This window comes from Neovison vison, chromosome 2, assembly GCF_020171115.1.
Source record: "Neovison vison isolate M4711 chromosome 2, ASM_NN_V1, whole genome shotgun sequence".
Lineage (NCBI taxonomy): Eukaryota > Metazoa > Chordata > Mammalia > Carnivora > Mustelidae > Neogale > Neogale vison.
Window position 1 is genome coordinate 108,175,554 of NC_058092.1, and position 22,539 is coordinate 108,198,092.

Consider the following 22,539-nt stretch of genomic DNA (forward strand, 5'->3'; position numbering starts at 1 on the left):
CCGAGAGAAGACCACATACATGGAGTGAACAGGGTCTGTTTGGCATCAGAGATTGCGTAAAGGTGTTCTGTGCATCCTGTTATTTGACCCTTAAACGTCCTCATTTCTCCTAATTACACTTGCCTCACTTAGCTTCCGGGACACCAGTTTTGTTTATGTTGTCTTCCAACTTCACCAGTTTTCTTCACAGTTTGCTTTGCTGATTTCTCCTTTTCTCCAAACTTAACTTGGAGTGCCCCAAGGACAGTCTTTGGATCTTGACTCTTTTCAGTATACACCCCTGCTTTGATCTCATTCAGTCTTCGTGATTTCCAAAGTTCTTTCTCTCTCCTAGACTTCTCCTAAACTCAGACTTGAATAGCCTGCTGCTTATTTGTCTTCTTATTTATCTAATGGACAATTTAAAGTTAACGTGCTTCAAATCAAACCCATCTCTACCCTGCCTCAAACTGCCTCATCTGCGGCCTTCCCCATCTCAGTTGATGGAAACTGAAACTGTTCTTTCAGTTCTTGGACTCAACTTATTTTTCTCAGACTCCCAGAAATTCTGGGGGTTCTATCTTTAAACTGTTTCCAGAATCCCACTACTTCCCACCACCTCTAATGCTTCAGCCTGGAGTAAGACACCATCTTTCTTCTGGATCACTGCAGTAGTTTGTTGGCAAATCTGCCTTAGTGCTCTGCAATTTATTTACAACACAACAGTCAGGATCTTTAAAAAAAAAAAAACATACATCAGATCATGTTATCCCCCTACTCAAAACTTTGCAGTGACTTCCCCCTTTAGTCAGAATAAAAGGGCCATACAGTCGTCTACAGGGCCTCCCTAATCTGCCCCGTTAGCTGTTTGACTTCATCTCCTCCTTTCCTCACAGCTTACACCATGGCCTCCCAGTTTCTTGAGAACACTCAGGCACTTTCTCCTCAGGGCGTTTGCACTAGCTGTAGCTTAGGCATGGAATGCTCTCACCCCCAGATGTTGGCTTGGCTAACTCCCCCCACCTTTAAGTCTTTGATTAAATGTTATCTTTTCATTGAGACCCATGTGGATCACCCTACTTATTTCTCCAGGCTGCCTAACCCCTTCACACTCATAATTTTCCTTTATCATCTTTTCTCCATAGCACTTATCATCTAACATACTAAATTTTATGTTTATAGTTTGTCTTCTCACTGTTTCAGATTTATTAGAGAGAGAGAGAGTGCAACAGGGAGAAAGAGGGAGGGAGACAGACTTCCTGCTGATTGGGGGAGCCCCACAAAATCAAGAGTCAGGGCACTTAACTGAGCCACCCAGGTGCCCCTGTCTTCTCACTGTTAGAAGTTAAGTTCCATTAAGCAGGGGTCTTTGTTTTGTTTACTGGTGTATCCCAAGCGCCTAGAATATTGCCTGGCTTTCAGTAGGCCCTCAATCAATATTTGTTGAATGGGTGAGTGAATGACTATGCAGAGGTTTCAAACTGGTAGCCCCAGAATCAAATTTTGCTCACAGTGTTGCCTTTTTTTTTTTTTTCATTAACAGTTATTCTTTTTTGAGTTATAGCCCCTAGTTAACATTTGGAGGAATTTAACACAAAAATCCATCTTTCCATTTTATGTTGAAAAATCATACGGGGGCACCTGGGTGCTCCGTTGTTAAGGGTCTGCTTTCAGTTCTGGTCATGGTCCCAGGGTCCTGGGATCCAGCCCTGCATTGAGCCCCACAATGGGCTCCCTGCTCGGCAGGGGAACTGCTTCTCCCTCTCCCATTCCTTCATTTGTATTCCCTCTCTCACTGTCTCTGTCAAATAAAATCCTTTACACACACACACACACACACACACACAGAGTTAAGAAAAATCACACGATCTGGGACCACTGAGTCTGCATTTCTCCAACTGGACAGAGCTGAGTTGAGCTTTCCACTTTGCTACAGCCCCACCCAGCAGCTACTTCCATTAGCTGTCCTGGCTCCTGGAGGCTGTTCGCAATGTCTACCCTACAAGGCAATGATATAATTCAACCATGTGTAGTACCCCTGGGTTATTAAAGGTAGGGATATAATAAAAACATTGAATTGATAGGAACTGGGAACCAACGTATCAGGTCAGACATTGCATTAGGGCCTCCGAAGCCTTCAGTGTTAAAGACACCAACCAGTTAATGGCTTAAGTGCAATGTGTATACATGTGTGTTACAGGAGAGTATGCACACACATGCATGTATATGCCAGAATAAGGAGCCAGGTTGGGTGCACTGGATAGGTGCTCAGGTGAACCTGTTTTCCAATCAGTACAGAAACTTAAGTATTCTAATAACTGGAACTGCTATGAAGTACTTACTAGATAAATAGGAGCCATAGTTAAGGGGGTTGGTGGGGTGGGGTAGGGGAGCAGCAGAGTGGAGTCCTGAAGTGACATAAGGGCTGACCCCTTGCCCATGTCATAGTACCCACCGGGTCACAATGACACCAGGTTGTGTGAACCTCTGCCACCCTCTCTGAACCTCACTTTGCCGCAGGGAGGCACTGAACTGAGAAACTGCCTTGTTACAGGTTGCGACCCTCTGCCTTCTCCCTTTCTTATATCAAGAGGGGAAAAACACGGAACTACCTCTACCCGATCTGGTCACCATACGCCTTTTACCTTTACTGTTACAAATACCGGATCACCCTCCGGGAGAAGATGCTGCCTTGTTGTTATAAAAGGTACTTGTTTTCATCTCTACTTGTAGTTGTTCATATAAACTTTCAGGAAAAGTAAAAGAATTTGAAGGAAATTCCCAAGTGGTAAGTGATAATAGCAAAAGAGGGTGGAATGCTGGCGTGGAACTTTAAAATTTTTCCATCTGGCTGGCCTGGGAGAATGGAAACAGGCTGGGCAACAGAAGATACAGAAGGTAGTGCCAGAGCCCAGTCCTATGTACTTGGAAGTTAGGAGCCTCTCCCTTTCTCAGATACAGAGGGAACTAATTTGGGCCCCTTTTCCCAACCAGCATCACTTATAAGGAACGGGAGGACTTGACACTCCGGCCCCGTTCCTGCCTTCAGTGCTCCTGAGTCCCTAGCAGGCCTCCAGGTGGTCAGAAGCACCAAACAGGGTGATCACAACCAACTTAAAGAATTATACTCGGTAAGTGGCCTCTGTGCTGGCGCCGTGCCAGGGAAGTCCCTAGCTTGCTGTGATACTTTGTGAAGAAGGGGCATTAGCTAGTTGGAAAAGAGTCTGTAGATCTTGGAGCTCATGTACAACAGCTAGTTGCTTTAGAAACAAGGATTCTGGCCCAGAGATATTAAGTCAAGATCATAGAGTTGGTGGTGAAAAGCAGAATGGGAAAAGAGGAGGTGGGAACAAAGAGCAGAACGTAGTAAGACTTCAGGGAAATAAAGTTGTTTAGATGCTAAGCAGGGTCTAGAAACCAGAACGCCTCAACTTGCCCCTGTACCCTACTGCAGTAACATGCCTGTGGGTGACCTCTGTATTTTAAATGAGAAATAGAATTCAGAGAAAACACTATCATGGAAAAAAGAGGTAAAGCATTACCAGTGAGACAGTAAACAAATGACAGAGTGTCGTGTGAGGAGTAAGACCTCTGATGTAAGTTTCCAAAGGGCTGGTGGGCCTCTCAGGTGAGGTCAGCAGACAGTAAACCTGCAACTGCATCGACTCCTTTCTAGATTGTTTGATATCAAGGAAAACTCCATGGTAGAGAATTAGGTCCTAGGACTAAGGGATGGAGTAAGACTCTGGCTCCAATTCTCCCAGGCTCCCGGTCAGCACATAATTAGCTCTCTCAGACACAGCCAAATCGGCCTGCGATCTGATCTGAGGTCAAGATGAGAACAGAAAACTATTACTCTTTTATTCCTCTTCCAGGCTGGGAACCTGACGGTGCTGGCTACTGACCCCCTGCTCCATCAGGACCCAGTACAGTTAGACTTCCATTTCCGCCTCACCCCCCAGACCTCTGCCCATTGGCACGGCCTTCTTTGTGACCATCGACTCTTCCTGGATATCCCGTATCAGGCCTTGGATCAAGGCAACCGGGAAAGGTGACTGACCCCGGATGGGAAAGCAGGAAAGAGGAGTGAGAGGGGAAGGGGCAAAATGTTTCCTTCTTTTATGTCATAATCAGGGAGTGGGGCTGCTAACCAGTGAGGGTTGATTCAGAAGCTAGATACTCTCGCACCACTGAACTGGCAGGCAAACAAGCCCGTGAGCTGAGCCAGAATCTGGGTTTCAAGGAATCACAGCCCACGGGAGGGTTTCTGATTCAGAAACACAGAAGTGAGGATCCATAAATAGTTGAGTGATAGGACGTGCCTTACAGCTGTTTGTGTTTATAGAGCAGTTCTTCTACCCAGGCCCCCTTGGGTGTCAGTCCTATTGTGTGCAATCCCTGGCCTTCAGAGAAAAATCTATCAATCCAAGTTCATCAACTTTTACTTCCTGGCTTAGGTCAGGAAAAAGGGAGCTGTAAGGTTTCTTCTATTCCAAGTAGGGGTCTGGATTTTTAGTTCACTAAACATTAACTGTAATTCTTCTCTCTGGCCCCTAGTTTGACTGCAACACTGGAGTATGTAGAGGAGAAGACCAATGTGGACTCCGTGTTTGTAAACTTCCAAAACAACCGGAATGACAAAGGTGGGGATTGGCTGTCCTTCCTGAACCATAGTGCTGAAGCAGCTGACAGCAGCTTTCCCTTTGTAGGAGACGCTCTTCCCCTACTCTTCAGAAGAGAATGTGCCGTAGGCATTTCAAGGATTTAACCACCCCTCCCCCTACCCACACGTGCAAGGAAATGATGGCACCCAGCACTCTGTGCCTTCAAATTACACTGGGATTATGAGGAAGGCCCTGCAGGTAGATGTCAGAAGCCAGACTGAGGAAGCACTAAAGAAATTAACACAGAACCATTCAAGGCATGTAGGCTGGTGGGACAGAAAGAACCTCAAACATATTAAGCACCTACAGTGCGAAGGGTTGAGCATAGGGCCAGGAGGATAGGAATATTTTTAACCAGATGCTTGGAGCACATGTTGCAGAAACCACTTCTTCCTTCATACTGTTGGAAGATGGTCAAGAGCTTATTACCCTATCATTGTGTTGGGCTTCATAAACCTCAGCTCATTTAAATTGTGAGGAAGGTTCTATGATCTCCATCTTACAAATGAGAAAACAAGTTCAGAAAGGTTAACTTGTATGTTACAAAGCTAAGTAAATGTTAGAGCCACGTTTGGAGTCTAAATCAGCTAGTCCACAACACATCACCCTAATGCCAACACTACATGGCTTTCCCCCAGCCACTCCCTGGAGAAAGAAGCCAAATCTGGGGGAATAGCTGTATGGAGCCTTGAAGTGTTTTCTAATTGTTTTTCTCCTTTCACAGGTGCCCTGCTACGGGCCTTCAGCTACATGGGGTTTGAGTTGGTCAGGCCAGATCACCCTGCCCTCCCTCCCTGGGACAATGTCATCTTTATGGTGTATCCCCTTGAAAGGGACCTTGACCACCTCTCCAGTGAGCCTCCCTGAACATACTTATTCCTGCGGATAATGGGAACCTGATAAATGGGAACCAGGATGTGATTCAGGACACCTTCCATCTTAGGAATAAAGGGTAGTGCAATCCTCAAGTGTTAACTTTTCTGGGGGGGGGTGGGCTGCGGGGGGAAGGCAGGGTTGGTTATGCAATCCTCAAGTGTTCACTATTTCTTGGGGGGAAAAGTGGGTAGGCTGAAGTGGAACAGGAGCCCTAAAGAGCCAAAATCACTACAGGATAAACATTTAATGATTGAAAAATTAAGAGGGACCTGCACCACAGAGGGAATGGAGAAACTAAGAATCTTAGTTTCCTTTGTGTTTTACTTTTACTTATCCTAACCATTTACTGAGCACTTGCTGAGAGAAAAAACCGGGCACTATGGAATTCAGAAAGACTTAAGCCTTGACGGGAGATTTTTATCCATATATTTCAGTTCAAATTAGAGAAATATTAATTCGTTCTCTTTGGTTGTGGAGGAAATCCAAGAAGTTACCTGGATCCCACAGCTGTGACTCAAGGGGAGGATTTCAACAGACAAATTCAAGAAGTAAGCATAGGAGAGGACATTCCACACAGCAAGAAAAGTACAGGTTGTGTTGAAAGAATAAGGAACCCACCTGATTGGCAAGACTTAAAAGCCGCAGACACCCTTGCGGTTCTTATTTATACCATCTGAGCCTAAATTGGTCTGGTTCTTAGTGAATGGTTAATTCTGAAGTAACTTTAGGGAAAGGACAGGATCTGTATATGGGAAGGGCATTTGTTTAAAAAATGGGCCATCCTTGTGAGGCACGTGACAAATTCTACCAGGTTTAGGTTCAGAAGATACCCACAGGCCTGCTTCCATCTGATTCAACCAACATTTAGTTTTAGATAATTTTGTGAGAACTTTATTCAGCAAAGAATCCCCCAAATGATTCAAACAGCTATGTAAGTTCTCTTTCACTCTATGAATGTGTGTATACACACAGATACTACACTAGCACTTCAGAACATTTCCTGAGCCGCTCTCTCCTTGTCTACTTGTATTTTAACCAAAGTTTACAGGGAAAAACCTATCTCTAATAACATATCAGCAGTTAAGGCTGGGAGGCAGTGTTCTCTTCCCCTTTCCTGAGGCTTTTTAAATAATAATTCTGCTGATTTCTGAAACTGCCTCCTGACTCAACTGCAGTCTTTGAGTTCACCACTCAAAAACCTTTAACTAAAGTCACCTGATGAGGTGAGTCAGAAGTCTGCAGAATCATCACTTCCAGTGACCAAACCCTGGCTGCTTCCCAGCCCCAAAAAGGACACAGCCTTGCAGAAGCATAGATCAATGCCTGGCAGAAAACAGTGAGCCAGATGTTGAGCAACCTGGAAGCAAACTCTGGAAGAATACGGGGTTAGGCAGGTGAAGTGGGGACATGTACTTGTCTCCCTCTACCCTGCACTCTTTCTGGTAGTCCGACAGAAGGAGAGAAGGCATTCAGTCCGCAGCAAGCCAGATCGTGTATGTAACAGAGGAAGGACTGCACAGATCTCTTTATCATAGGCTCCTTTCCACGTACCAAATCCTGTGCCAAACCTGCCAAAGACACAAACACACAGACACAAAAAGCTTGAAAGGGCTCAACCTGAGAGTGAAGCTGCAGGAACTCAGCTGCAGAGCAGTGTTCAGACAGGCTAGGGAAGAGAGCAGAAGGCAAGGCCCCTGTTGTCACCCTTGTTACTCTCTGGTGGCTTCAGAGAGAGGAGAGCTGTACTCACACGGCAAAGCAGGCAGCTAAGGTGGCTGAAGCCAACTTCACAGTAAGTAGTCATCATCCAGGTTATCGTCACCAGACATGGAGGCAGCTTCTGTGTAGCAGGAATGGAGAGGAAGTTAGGCACGGCCACTGAGACTCAGGGGAAAATGGGCTACTTGGTTCTCAGGATGCTTTTGGTTAAGAGCCCAGATTTCACATCACCCCCGGTTTGGAGAGACCAATTGAAAAACAGTAACTTCAAAAGATGCTCTAGGGAGGAAATGCAGCCTGTACCTGATAAGCTGAGGCAGGACAGGGTATTTGCTATCTCTCCAGGGCTCTTCTTGGTCCCAGTGAGCATGCTGTCGAGAGACACATCTGTTTCTGTGGCCTGTAGGGATGAAGACGAGAGAAAGGAAGAATGTAGTGTTGGCTGGTGGGAAAGGAGAGGCCATCCCAGCTTTATGCCCACAGGATGTGGTTAAGGCAGTTGGGTTTGGCTGCCAAGAGGGACACAGTGCTTCCTTTGAGCAACCTGTGGAGCTACTCCTTAGGAAAGCCCTCCATGGAATGCACACAGGACTAGAAGCCCTCCCATCTCTCTAGGCACCAGATCTGCCCTGAAGCTACACGTAGCCACAATGGCTCACTCACCACATTGTGCAACATGTCTGGGACAGCTCTTCTTCCTTCCACGTCTTCTGGAAGCTCAACTGCGTATCCTTTACGAACTAATTCTAACCCAATATCGAGTTTCTGAGAAGAAAAATGAAAAGGGAATGATGTTCTCTCTAGGGATAGGAATATCTGAGGAACTAGGACAGAAGAGTTAGATTAGGATTGATACTTCAAAGACATTCCTTGAGTGGGAAGTAAGCAGGATCTTATGAGGTAGGAGTAGTATCAGATAAGGATTTCTAGGAAAGAAAAAGTAAATGAGACCATAAATATACTGAAGAGATAGTGAGCAACGAGTGGACCCCAGTCATACCTTCCCATTGCTAGTATCATACAAGTAAATCTTGGGCCAAGTTGAGATCCCAGTCTGGACATAGCTGGAGATCTTGGCCACCAGGGGCTTCCAGTCAGCACAGTGAGTTAGTCTGTCAAACTCATCCAAAGCTTCCTCTTCCCACTGTTCACCTGGTAAAAGATTGCAGGGAGAACCTATGAAGGGATCCCTGCTGATGGGGTGAGATTACACCCTGGAGGGAAATTGGAACCACCCTTTCTACTCCACAAGGCACCTCTGTCTGCCTGCTTGCTGCTTTCTACTGCTGGGGAGGAAAGACATCTGAGCCCCCAGAACTCCTAAAGCTTGGGAATGTGAGAATTCCTTCCATGTGCTGTAGGAAAGCTTTTCTATGTGGAGGCAAGGTCAATAGGCCACGTGACCAATTTACCTGAGGGGGCAATCCGTGCCAGACTACACTCTATTGCTTGAAATGGGAGGCTCAGGAAGTCACTCCTAAAGTGAAAGAAACTGAAATTAGAATCCCAGTGCCAGAAGGGTCTCTTACAGTCATTGTTTCTAGAGATCACCAATTAACCCAGCTGGAGAAGATAATAATCTGCTCTGTAAACAAGTTCTCTTCCCAATCCCCCTACATGAGTGCCATGAGCATACCACCAGCTATGGGCCAAGGCAGAGTTAACAACTGGGACTCCACCACGGCCTCCATACTGACCTGAGTGCCCGGAGGTCCTTCAGTGGGCAATCTCCATTATCTCCAAAGTCAACAAAGTAAAGGTCCAGATTCCCATTCTCCAAGGTGCCAAGGACTCGAGCTCGATACCAGGAACCATTTGTAGGTAAAGGTGCTGCTACAATGTCTCCCACATGCACAGTCAAATCTTCAGGCTGCACAGGGGAGTGAGGATCAGGATGGGGAAGAGTTAGGATGCGCAGGCTAAAAAACAGATAAGCGGAAAGTACCAAAAGGAAGAACAAGTAGTTGCTTCCCAGGAAAAGAGAACACACTACAATGAAAAAAGAGGCCCCCCCACCCTTTTTAAAAATCAAACACAGCCCAATCCCTATGGCACTCACTAGACTATTCTCATAGTGCTGGGTCATCTCACTGACAAGCTTATCTAGCTGCAGGCTGCGGGAGCCGATGATTTGGATCCAGAAGTGGTTGGGATGTTCAGAGGCAGAGACATAGACTTCCAGGAACTCATCGGCATGGAAACTGAAGTCAGGACTGGGGACTAAACACAGGGATAAACAAGTTAAGCTATAGAATCCTCACTTTCTAAACTGGTAGTTTAGAAATATCAGAATCACCTCTGTTTGAAATGGGGAGACTGTCTCAGAGGTGAAGGTACAAACACCAAATGGCTTTGACCATTTAAAAAATGGAGGGAAAACTGGATGAATCACACAAGAACAGCCTGAAGACACATCCTAAGTTGATTTGTGTACCTTTCTATGTAACTGAGTAATAAATACATTGAGTTTATACTCCTAGTCATCTGCCATATATTCAAATCAGACACCAATTACAACAAAGGTAAATCCTCCATATGCTAGCTGCAGCATGGACCAGTGGAAAGATGTGGGCTTGTTCCAGATCTCATTCTATCACTGACTCATTATGTGACCATGGACAAGTCTGAGAACCTCTTACGGGCCCTGGTCTTCCCTGCCCCCATCCCACAACCTATACACAGAAGAGAATGCTCACTGTCTTTTCATTCTTCTTACTGGTGATTATTCTTTTTAATGGTGATGATTTTTAAAAACAGTAATGAGGTAGGCCAAAAACAAAAAAAACCCCACCAGATTGAGTATTTTACTTATTTAATAAATCTGTGAAAGAATATCATGTAAATTCAATTATTGATATATTCAGTAGTACTAGTTTCCTGTGAACTAGCATATTTTAAGATTTTATTTTTTTTTAATTTATTTTCAGCATAACAGTATTCATTTTTTCACTACACCCAGTGCTCCATGCTAAGATTTTATTTTTAGGTAATCTTTCTACCTAACATGGGGCTCAAACCAACAACCCTGAGATCAAGAGTCACATGCTCTGCTGACTGAGCCAGTCAGGGGCCCTGTGAACTAGCATATTTCTATATCATTCTCCATCACTAACTGGTCTGTGTTCAGAAAATTATTATTTATGTTTAGTACTAACCTCAAGTGAAATATTACCACATAAAAGTATATCTGTGAAGAGACTTCTAAATGCAATCCAAAAAACAAATTGTTTTTACTGCTTCCTATTTTGGGTTATCTAAGCCAGTATTTCTATGTTCTATATGGCAAATGGGTTCCCACTTTGTTACATACTTTCAAACATGGACATCTCTGGACTGGTCTGGGCTCCAGATTTCTGAAAGCTGTCACCATTAGGTTTCTCCCAAGCACTTTCTGGCCCTACAACAGCCACATCACCACCTCCTTTTCGGGGAGGAGATCCTGGTAGGGTTGCTGGCTCTGGCACTGCGCCAGTACCAGCGTTTTTCCACAAAGCTGGCTCGCCAGCTCCACCAGACTCTGCCACTTCCTCTCTTCTCACACTGATTGGCTGCTTGCGTGGGACTCTGGTTTCTGCAGAATGTGCAATTCTCTTCCGAAGTTCTTCATCTTCTGAAACTTTCTCCAGTATCAAATGCTGTGGTAAGAGATGAGATCTCTGTGGCCAGATATTTTCACCCAGGACAGAATAAAGAGTTCTCATTCTTAGACACAATTCAAATCTATTAGCTACTTGCCTTAGCTGCTGCCACTTCCTTCTGCGTTCCTGAGATTTTTATAAGCCTTGATAGTAGCAATGTCCCCTCTGATTCTTTGTCACAGGTAATTTTGGCTCCAGAGGCCTTACAGATTGAACGAATAGTCTCCCCACCTCTCCCTGCATTGAAAAAATGTAAAAACCTGTCCTTTCCTCCTGGCCAAACTTAACTATTACAGAAACCACTATTTTGTATATACTGGGAGAGAAGAGTCAGTTCTCATGTCCCAAGTGAACAGAATGTAAGATACTGAACAGAAAGCAGAAGCTACTGCAATCCTTACTGTGAGAAGGGGACTAGGCACAGTCTTCTCTTTCTGCTTAAACTCTTGATTAGTATAAGTTCATGTCATTTCCATTTTTTGACCATTCAGCATACTTTACACCTGCACTTCAGAAGATATCCCACACTGTGAAACACTGGGCCAATGATGGACATTTCTCTACCTCTAATAGCAGCGTAAGGAATGCTCTTGGGGAAGGCATAACAGATGCTCTCTAGAAAAGCACTGTCTTGAAAGATCTGGGATAACATGAGCAGGATTAGCTTTCTTTTAAAAATCTATTATGAGGTAAACACATTTACCTGAACCCTTCTGGAACCTACTTGTAAGGATCAGATCATAAAACTTCTTGAGGTAATGGGTTTGCTTTACCACTGGTTCTATAAAAAAAGTAAAGCTCTGGTCTCAATATCCCTGTCTCCCCACCCCCCCACCAAGGTGAAGAGAGGCAGGCCAGGAAAAACCCTTGGGAAGGTGTGAAAGAAGGCAAAGGTGAAGAAAAAAGGGAACAACAGAGGAAGCTGTCCAGTGGTACCTATGATCCTGCCCACGGATCTCTGGGGAACTGAGAGCTGCTCAGACACGGGGGTATTCTCTGTCAGGATCTGGTGGATGGCTGCTTTTGCCTTGCACACCTGAACAGGAAACCCACTGATAAGCAGCACCCGTTCATCGCCTACATCCTCTGTGTCCACATCAATCCGAGCACCTGTCTGTTTCCGCAGCTGCAGAGAAAAGGATATATGGCAGTACGCTCTAGAAGAGCTCCCATTAGGGTCAGCAAGGTACACTCTCAACCTAACCATGGAGGTAGATGGAACTGGAAGTAATCAGCTAAATTAGGATGGTATAAACAGTCCTCAATTACCTGTAGTTATGAAAGGAGATTAGTGACAAAGCTAACCTCAACTAGCAGTTGATTCAAAACAGTTTCTCTTAGTGTTTAGAACCCTTTTTCCCCCTAATTTTTTTTTGATCAGACAATCAAATATTTGGGTTTTTTTTGATATTCCAAATAAACAATAGAAGAACTAAACAGCAACTCAACATTTACTAACAATTAACAAGAGCTCATTAATTCCATAGTAGAAAGGAATGGTTTAAGCTACACCAAGTTGAGAATCATGCAATCAAAAGTCCCCATTTCAAGCTGAGTCATTTATTCTCTAGGGAGAAGTACGCCTCTCTAGAAAGAAAAGAGCATAGTTAGCTAAAAGTTCCTGTATTTTTTTTCTTTTGAGGACATACATAGTATGGGATGGGGGCAGAGGAGGGAAGCAAGATTAAGCAGAATCAATCCCTGGGGAAGACAACTGCCCGTTTGCCACTTACCTGTTTAATATTGGCTCCTTGCCGGCCAATGATGAGCTTCACAGCTTCCTGGGGAACTCGCATCTCTATCTCAATGTCGTCCTCCCCAACAAACGTCAACCGCTCCTCTGCACAGATCATGGCTCATCAGATCAGACTTGGATAGCATCCAAGGTACCCCAGCCCTCCCATAAATCTAGCCGTCAAAGAGAACTATCCACGAGATAGACCCAGAATCTCAACCATAATGACAAGTAGCAGCATCTGAGTAGGATGAGAGGGTCCAGAAGACCAGAACATTATCTCTGGGATACTACTTCAGATTTGGATCTGCAAGGAAGGGGTGCTGGATTTTGTGTAAACTGGATCTCCTAGGAGAGGACTCCTGGAGAAGAATGAAGGTTGGGGCACTTGGGTAGCTCAGTCATTAAGTGTCTGCCTTTGGCTCAGGTCATGATCCTGGGATCCTGGGATTGAGTCCCACATCAGGCTCCCTGCTCAGCAAGAAGCCTGCTTCTCCTGCTCCCACTCCCCCTGCTTGTGTTTCCTCTCTCACTCTGACTCTGTCAAATAAATAAATAAAATATTTTTTAAAAAAGAGTAAAGATTTTAAAGTTGCCCAAGGAGTTCACTGGTCTCAGAACTTCCATTTGTACCTAAATCCTTTCTCTAGGTCCAGCCTATGGGTAAACTGGATCCCATGGTTAGCTTTCTAACAACTAAATACAAGAAGCATATAAAAAAGATAAAGAGTATAGATGTTAAAAAAAAAGATGAAAAAGAAGCCATTGTGGTGCTGCTGTTGAATGGAACAAATCAAGAGAATTATAAAATGAATTTATCATTTCATAGACTAGCTGCACATTAAGGACATAGAAAAGAAGAAACAAAATAATTTCAAAGACCCCTCACAGAAAGCCAATTACATCCCAACAGACATACCCAGTCCAGCAAGGAGAATTTTCATTTTAATTTAATAAGGCCAGAGCACGTTCTGAACATTGCCATATGCACAGCTGTGGGGCTCACGTACCTCTACTTTCCCTGTATCTGCGGTATAGGATATAGGCAACCGTTGCACTGGCTGGGATCCCGAGGCCCAGTGCTATTTTCTGAATAGTGGACAAACTTGCCCAAGAAGTTCGTTCAGTGGACATTTTCTGTTGTATTCAGACTTACATCCTGAAATAAGTAAATGAGGGAAAAAAAGAAGTTTTCATCCTGTACCTTTATGACTGGCGGAGAGGCACGGAAACATATTACAGTATTATTAAAAAGAATATGACTATCAACCTTTCCATATTAAAAGCTTAAGCAGTCTCAAAATCTCCCCTACCCCCCACCAAACCTATTTCATGTAAAAGTTCTCAGGGTATTTTTTCTAAGTTGCTAAGCAACATACATAAAGAGGCAAACTTCATTCCCCATACCCTCCCAAGGAAAACCATACATTGGTCACAATTTTATAAGATGGAAGAACAAAAAAATTGTTAAATGAATAAAATAGTTCAAAAATATATCTTTAGATTTCACTTCAGACTACCTAAAATTGCTTATCTGTGCCCTTCCATGCCTTTAGGCCTTTCCAGAAGCTGTTGTCTCTGCAAGAATGGCTTTCCAGGCCTAGTTTTATTTACTTATCTTTTTATTTATTTGACAGAGATCACAAGTAGGCAGAGAGGCAGGCAAAGAGAGAGGAAGGGAAGCAGGCTCCCTGCTGAGCAGAAAGCCTGATGTGGGGCTAGATCCCAGGACCCTGGGATCATGACCTGAGCCAAAGGCAGAGGCTTTAACCCACTCAGTCATTAAGTGTCTTCCACCCAGGCGCCCCTTTATTTACTTATTTTTAAATATTTTATTTATTTATTTGACAGAGAGAAAGAGCGAATGCATGAGCAGGGGGAAGGGCAGAGGGAGAAACAGATTCCCTGCTGAGTGGGGAGCCTGACAAGGGGCTCGACCTTGGGACTCCAGGATCACGACCTGAGCTAAAGGCAGATGCTTAACCAACGGAGCCACCCAGGTGCCCCTTCAGCCCTAGTTTTAGGCTCTGCTCCTTCTACTTCTTTACCTCTACTGATTTCTATTTATTCCTCGGCTAACACTGAAAGGAGGTCTGCCCTGTTCCTTCACCAAAACTACAACTTCCCAGACAAACTAGCTGGCATGTATAACCAACTGAGCCACCCAGGCGTCATAGCTGGCATGTATAAAACCTATCTAATCTCACCTCTGCACCTTCTGTGTTGGGGTTTCTCCTCCTCTTTCCCTGGAAGTGCCTTTGTAGTTTTGGGCCTATCTCTCTGTGGCCTCTATCCACTGCTACTGTTACTCTGCTGTCTTGGGGCAATTTCATCCACACCTGCACCTTCAACTACTACCTATATGCTAATGACTCTAACAACACTGCCCCTGACTGATTCAGAAGCTCATCAAATCTCATTCAGACCACTAGCCTTGCTGCTCTTTGTCACTGTATCTTCATTTTGCTGCCAAGCTAATTTTTTTTTAAAGATTTGTCAGAGAGAGAGAAAGAGCAAGTGAGCACAAGCAGGGAGAGCAGCAGGCAGAGGGAGAAGTAGGCTCCCCGCTGAGTTGGGGAGCCTGATCCCAGGACCCTGGATTCATGACCTGAGCCAAAGGCAAACGCCCAACCAACTGAGCCATCCAGGTGTCCCTGCCAAGCTAATTTTTAAGATTTTGTTTATTTGAGAGCAAGAGAGGGAGCGAGCACAAGCAGGCAGAGGGAGATGGTTAAAACAAACATCCCTCTGGGACGCCTGGGTGGCTCAGTTGGTAAGGCGGCTGCCTTTGGCTCAGGTCATGATCCCGGCGTCCTGGGATTGAGTTCCGCATCGGGCTCCTTGCTCGCCAGGGAGCCTGCTTTTCCCTCTGCCTCTGCCTGCCTCTCTGTCTGCCTGTGCTTGCTCTCTCTCCCTCTCTCTCTGACAAATAAATAAATAAAATCTTTAAAACAAACAAACAAACAAACAAACAAAACTTCCTTCTGAGCAGGGAGCCAGATGCCTGGCCTTGGGATCCTAAGCTGAGCTAAAGGCAGACACCATTTTAAAAAAAAATTAACATATAATGTATTATTTGTTTCACAGGTACAGGTCTGTGAATCATCAATGTTAACACAATTCACAGCACTCACCATAGCACATACCCTCCCCAGTGTCCATCTCCCAGCCACACCATCCCTTCTACCACCCTCCCCTCCAGCAACCCTCAGTTTGTTTCCAGAGATTGAGAATCTCTTGTGGTTGGTCTCCCTCTCTGGTTTCATCTTGTTTCATTTTTTCCTCACTCCCTATGATCCTCTGTCTTGTTTCTCAAATTCTTCACATCAGTGAGATCATACGATAATTGTCTTTCTTTGATCCAAAGGCAGACACTTAAACGACTGAGCCACCCAGGCGCCCCTCTGCCAAGCTAACCTTAACATCATCACTGTATTTTCTTATTCCATAACCTCTCACACCCTCCCACACAACTCACATTGTCTCTTCTCAAGCCTCTAGCACCTCCTCCATCCACGCTCTCAACTGATGTCTTACCTCCTATGCGACCGAGAAAGCACAGCATTCAGAGAAGATATTAACTGAGCTCTACCACACTTAACACCTACCTCTATGCCCAAATACCTACCTCCTGTGGCCATGGATGAACTGTCTCTTCTCCTGGCACTGAAGGCTCTCATAAAAGTATTGCTCTCCTTCCTTCTCATGCATTCTTAATGTTTTCCTCTCTCCTGGATCTTCCTCTTTCCGTCAACAAACACGCCACGGTTTCTTGTTTCTTAAAGAAAACCTTTCTTGATTCCACTTACTCCTCCAGATTCTTCTCATTTCTTTCCTCCCTTTCACAGGAAAACTCACAAGTGCCAATACTTCAGTGCTCAATTTCTCTTCTTGAATCTACTCCCACTGTTCTTGCCAAGGTCACCAGTGACTTCACATGGCTAAGTCCAATGGTCAATTCTCTGTCTTCACTCTACCTGCCCTTGCCTTCATACCTGGCACAACTGGGAGCTCCTCCTGCTCTGAGACTCTTTCTTCACTTGGCTTCCACAGCAGCACTCTTCTGGTTTTCCTTCCCCCTTTCTGGCTGACCCATCAGTCCATTTCCTTCTCTGGCACTGGTAATCTCTTAAAACCACACTGCCCCCAGGCCTCTGTCCTTTGCCCTCTTGTGGGTTCTATCTCACTTCCTTAGTGATCTCACAGAGTTTGATTCATAGTTTGGCTTTAAATCCCATCTGTATGCTAATAGCTCCCAAATTCATCCATCCATTTAGGGTCATTCTCCTGAACATCAGGTTTTTATACCCAACTGCCTAGGAGACCTCTCTGTTGGAGATCTAATAGGCCCCTCAAACTTAACAGGTACCACACTGAGCTCCTGATCTCAACCCCTGCCTGCAGTCTTAGCTGACTCAGTAAATGGCAAGTCCATTTTTTTAGTTCCTCAGGTAAAAATCTTACTCATCCTCTCCCTCAAATAGCACCTTTAGTCTGTCAGCAAATCCTATTCATTCTACCTTCAAATTATCCAGAATCTGACCACTTTTTATCCGTTCATTCCTAAAATGACCATCTGCCCTAAACCATCATTATCTCTTGCCTTGATCATTGCAATCAATTATATCCCAGCATTTGCCATTGTCCATTCAGTTTATTCTCAACAGCTGAAGTCAAATAACATTACTCAGCCACTCCAAACCTCCCAGTGGTTTTCAATCTCACTATGATTATAAGCCCAAATCATTATATTAACACATGAGGTCTTCATTTTTATTTTAACCCCATTGGGCACTGGCACTGAAGGCTCTCCTAAAAGTATTGCTCTTCTTCCTTCTCAAAACCCATTGGGGTTAAAATCAAAATGAAGACCTCATGGGCAGGAATTTTTGTTTTGTTCCTCAGTGCACACTGTAGCCAGTCAATAAACATTTGCTGAATAAATAAACTTCTTGAGCAACTCTGTTGCCCATGTGAAAAACCATTAATGGCATGAAAGGGTCTTTATAATCTGCTTGCCTACTGCTTTCACAACCTTATACTTGAAGCCCACTGCCATCAGGGGAACAGGACGTGCTTTCCTGTGACCCTTCTGTCTTCCTGGTCATACTCCTTAGCTCAGTTGGTCTCCCTGGCAAAATCCTATTCCTTCCTCACATCTCAGCTCTATTGCTACACTTCTGCTGAGGCCAGTGTGATTTCCCCTGGCTGACTTAGGGTGAGTTTCTCCTTAGCTCCTGCTGCCCTATGAATGAGACTTCCATGATAGCATCTGCTCACACTGTATGCAACTGTGTATCTGTTATGCCTGTGTCCTGGAGAATGGCTTCAAGCAGGCTAGGTCAACCACATCTATTCAGCACTTCTAGGTGCTAGGTGTTATTGTGACATTAAGGATGAAAAGATAAATGTACTGAGTAGATACTCTGCTACCAGGCACTTTACCTCCATTATTTTAGTTATCTTCATGTAATCCTATAAGGTAGAAAATGTTAACCCCAATTTTATAGAGGAATATACCTTCTTAGAAAGGTTACCTCTCACCCAGAATCTGGGTTATTATTTGGATATTACAAACCTTACACAGTGACTTTAGGAGCCCCTCTCTCCCTTTTTTTTTTTTTTTACATAAACTGAGCAGAACAGTACTTGGTGTTTTTATTTAGGAAATTCAAAATTAACACTAGTGGAAAACACTGTAGCTGGTAAAAAAAAATAAAGACAGTGTCTACTTTCAGATAGTACAATCTAGTAGAATAAAACAGTGTAGCTTTTAACAAAATTTGCTTTAAAATGAATGAGAAAATATAATTTATGCTATGATTTGCCTCCAGGTACAAAAGTTTACCCAGATGATTTGATATCCAAGAAAAACATTTTTTTTTTTAACCTTTAAGAAAAACTGGTTCTAGGAAGGCTAAAAACATACTCATTAACATAGGACCTATTCAGGAATAAAACTTTGATTCTAAATGCTTTTCCTGAGGCAGAAAGAAAAAAAAAAGTGCTTTCCCTAAAAGCCTTTCAGGAAGGGTGATGAAGGAAAAGAGGAGACCTAGAACAGATAACTCATTCCAGGGACACTTGGGAGGCTCAGTTGGCTAAGTGTCTGCCTTCAGCTCAGGTCATGATCTCAGAGAGGTACTGGGATTGAGCCCTGAGTCTTCCTCTCCTTCTGCTCCTTCCCGGCCCCCGTCCCCCACGCTCTCTAATAAATAAAATCTTAGTTAAAAAAAAAAAAAACTCATTCCAAGAAGCAGATAAAAATCATGGTAAGACTGCAGGTGGATTTCTTACTATATTCAGACAGAGGACTAAACTTTGCATCTGGTCTCTAGAGCTTTACTGACCAGCAAAAATGAATAAAGTTCTTTAGAGAACCACCAGAAGTTTGTCTATATTTTTAAAACTTATGTTTTTAGATGATAGTTTTAAACAAATTTTATTCACTGTCTTGCCCACTCAGGCCCAAAAGAGAAAACATTTCATTATCTGGGTGAGGGACGCTTTTCAAGTTTCTTGTTATTTCAGACAATTTGTTATTTAGTAAGAAGATCCAATATATACAGTATATCACTTTTGGAAATTTAGTATAGACATGGAGAAATGTGGCTGCTTTTTTTTTCTTTTTTAGTAGGTAGGAAGAAAAGGCTTGAGTTTAATGTGTGTTAGAGTTATGAGGTTCCTTTCCTAACTGGATTAAAAAAAATCAGTTTCTCTTTTTTTCTAGGCTGTAAATAAAACCTTTCACTGATTTCTGTGAAACTTTGGGTGGTATCATGTTTGCATATACCAAAGGAAAGGAAATAAGCTCTGTCCCATAAAGACTTTTGCTTAAAGTCTTGAATTTTTGAACCTCAAACCACTTTTTTCTTATTTTTTATTCTGGGTATTCAGAAGTGAGTTCACTTCTTTTATCTAGTGGTTACTTCATATATTTTTTTATATGGTCTCTAAAGTCCAAAGCTCATCTTCACTATTATAGTGCCTCATTTAAATAATGCTCTTTGTTATGGGCTGAATATGCTGGGGACATAAGGAGGAATAAGAATTCTCACCCTGAAATACAATCTAGGAGGAAGGATAAAACACCAAAACAACTAGCTACAGACAATGCAAAGACATTATAAATTCTTGGTTAAAGCAACAGCTGGGGACACCTGGGTAGCTCAGTTGGTTAGGTGATTGCCTTCCACTCAGGTCTTGATCCCAGGGTCCTGGGATTTAGCCCCGCACTGGGGCTCCCTGCTCAGTGGAGGCAAGGGGCTGCTTTTCCCTCTCTGCTGTTCCCTCTGTTTGTGTGCTTGCTTTCTCTGTCAAATAAATAAAATCTAAAAAAAAAAAAAACCAAAAAACAAAAAAAGCAACAGCTGGGGGGAGCTAGAACTTAAAAGATTTTTTAGAGGGCAGTGTTGAAAACTCTTTAAAATAAAAATAATTTTTCTGCACCCAAACCAATAAATATTTAGTATTCATTATGTGACTGGCCCTAGAGGATACAGCAGTCCAGACAGACTTAGTAGCTGATTTCATGGGGCTTCCTAACTGGCAAGGAAGCTTATCTCGACAGGCAAGAGTCTGTAGGTGTTAAAGGTTTTGGGAAACAAATCTAGGTCTGTGAACAAGAGTGGTAACTGAATCCATGTTCTAATGCTGTCTGCCTTTTAACACATTTCTGGCCATAATTCATGCCTAAGAAACCATAGAATTTTACAATTGGGAGGACCAAAGAAATGATCTGATTCCACTAATAATGTTCCAACTGGGGAAACTGAAGCACAGGGAAATATAGGGATTTCCCTAAGGTTACACAGCTAATTAGTCATTTCCATACAATGCGGTATGCACTGTGGTTTGAAGACCAGTCACAAACGCACCTCTTTAAGGAGAAAAAAAAACTATCAGAATTTTCACCCCAGTTCAGAAACTGTAAGGATCAAGGCAAAAAAATATCTGATATTCCTCCTGCTCTGCTGCCAATGCCCCTCCCCATCCCAACTTCTCATGCTTGGTTGGGTTTCATCACTATGGGCTTCCATAGTACTCCAAATATCACTTCATAACACATAGCATTGCTTGTAATTCTTTACTAATGGCTGGGTCTGTACTGAGAAGAATGGAAGGTAGCAAGTGTGGGGTAGGAAGACAAATTCAGAGGATAGTTCAGGTGCCAATGATGGAGATGGAGAGGAGAGTTTTAATAGATAGAATACACGTAAGATCTAACAATTGATTCATGGAAAGGTCCAAGGGTGAGCCAAAGAGCTAGCTATCAGGTTTCTCATTTGAACATCCAGTAGATGGTGTCTGAGACACAATATTAATGATTTGGTGGTGGACGAAATGTGGTGGGAAGGTGAATGTCCATGATGAGGATAAATTTATTATTTATTCAAATATTCTATTTGAATTGAAAGCAAAATTTCACTTAACTCCTTTTCACATATTACAAATGAAGTTTGTGGAGCTACCTTAAGTCTCAAAGAATGCATATCTACTTGATTAATCAAGTATGATTTTACTATAATATGTATATAATTTCATATGGTTTCTCTTTTAAAATAAGTGGGAAATATTACAGCAACACGGATATAACTGTATAGTACTGAATGCCAACTTGTATTTAATTTTATTACTTCAAATTGAATGTGAAAAGGAGGTTGGCATTTAAGACCATCATTCTAGGGGAAACTGAGTAAAGAGGAGACACGTGGATCATTTCAAGGTGAGAGAAGCAGATAATAGTTTTCAGTAAAAACCCATTTTGAAATTTCTTGATATTTGTATGAAACAGTTGCTATTTGATATGCATAAATAAGGCTTACTTTTATGTTATTTCAAAAACATCGTTAGGAGTCAAATCATCGTAAGCTCCATGGGGCAAGAAATCTCACTCCCTTATCTCCAAATAACCAGAACCTACAAAGTAGCCAAAACATAGTGACAGGCCTGTTGAATTGAAGCAGCTTGTTCAATTTTCTCATCCTTGTTACATTTATTTTTAACCAATGAGTGAAGAAAGTCAACCCGTTCAGAGTGAGAATAGAGTAAAAACGTAGCTTTGACGGGGAATCTTCAGACAAAACCTCAAGGAGGGAAACTGGGAAAACAAAAACTCCAATTTACTATTCAGACGACTGACTGAATAGCCATCCTATTAGAATAATTAAAGAAAAAGCTGGAGAAAAGAAAAGGCAAACTGATGGCGGTTCTCAGTCTCAAAAAAGATCTCTCGAGGAGTCCAAAGTAGCTTGGGGCAAACACTCCGGCCCCGGGTCCGTTGTGGGACCAGAGCATGTCCTCCGGATTCGGTTGGTAGCCCGCCGTTCGGCTGCCCCATACCCTCCAGACGCCTCCCTTCTCTCAGCCCCATAGTCCCGCCTGCTTGTTGCCCCCGGCCCGGCCTCTCGCATCCCCTAAGTTTCCGCGTCCGGTCCCAGCCTTTACCGCTCCTCCAGTCAGCCGTCGCGCGCTCCGCCTCGCACCTAGCCCCCGCGGCCGTCACCTCCTCCCTCTCGCACAGCAACTCGAGCCCCGCCTGCCTCGCTTCAGTCGCCTCTTCCTCGCCCCCGCAGCCTGCCTGCACCAATCAACGCCCGGATCGCAGTCCGACCAATCGCCTGCCTCGCCACAACCAATCCTTCCGCGGGCTGCCCCTGAAGGACCGGGCCGCTGCGTGCTGATACCCAATTACCCGGATGGACTTCAAAGCCGGCCACCACGTCACCCAATAGGAGCCAGGGAAATCAGACGTTGTTAATTGAGACTGCACCTGCTGAGAATTAAACAGCCAATTAGAGGCTTCGCGGAGTCCTGCCCGCCCACCTCTAGTCCAATTACCGAGGAAGCTTCAACGTCCCCTAATCTGGGGGAAAAATCAGCGCTCCTGAGTCTGGGACCAAGGTGCGAGGGCGTGGAATCACGCATG

The 22,539-nt window shown here is 43.8% G+C and overlaps 2 protein-coding genes across 3 annotated transcripts; one reads left to right on the forward strand and one right to left on the reverse strand.

Moving 5' to 3' along the window:
• The first annotated feature begins 2,537 nt into the window (after positions 1-2,537).
• OAZ3 (ornithine decarboxylase antizyme 3) lies at positions 2,538-5,608 on the forward strand. The gene is given in 6 exon segments (XM_044239255.1): positions 2,538-2,686; positions 2,974-3,034; positions 3,036-3,110; positions 3,855-4,030; positions 4,537-4,622; positions 5,368-5,608. Coding segments are annotated over 6 exon segments (564 nt in total). The 5' UTR covers positions 2,538-2,663; the 3' UTR covers positions 5,511-5,608.
• Positions 5,609-5,928: 320 nt separating this feature from the next.
• On the reverse strand, positions 5,929-22,160 carry TDRKH (tudor and KH domain containing). Of its 2 annotated transcripts, XM_044239256.1 has the most exons (14): positions 22,059-22,160; positions 13,622-13,770; positions 12,610-12,716; positions 11,813-12,002; positions 10,974-11,113; positions 10,549-10,873; positions 9,298-9,458; positions 8,936-9,108; positions 8,651-8,715; positions 8,239-8,390; positions 7,902-8,003; positions 7,542-7,638; positions 7,270-7,359; positions 5,929-7,087 (listed from the first exon to the last, which is right to left on the reverse strand). In XM_044239256.1, exons 2-13 carry the CDS (start codon positions 13,743-13,745, stop codon positions 7,307-7,309), a joined length of 1,689 nt encoding a protein of 562 aa, XP_044095191.1. In that variant the 5' UTR covers positions 13,746-13,770; positions 22,059-22,160; the 3' UTR covers positions 5,929-7,087; positions 7,270-7,306. The 2 variants fall into 2 exon arrangements, with proteins under 2 accessions (XP_044095191.1, XP_044095192.1); XM_044239257.1 differs by lacking the exon at positions 13,622-13,770.
• Positions 22,161-22,539: the final 379 nt, after the last annotated feature.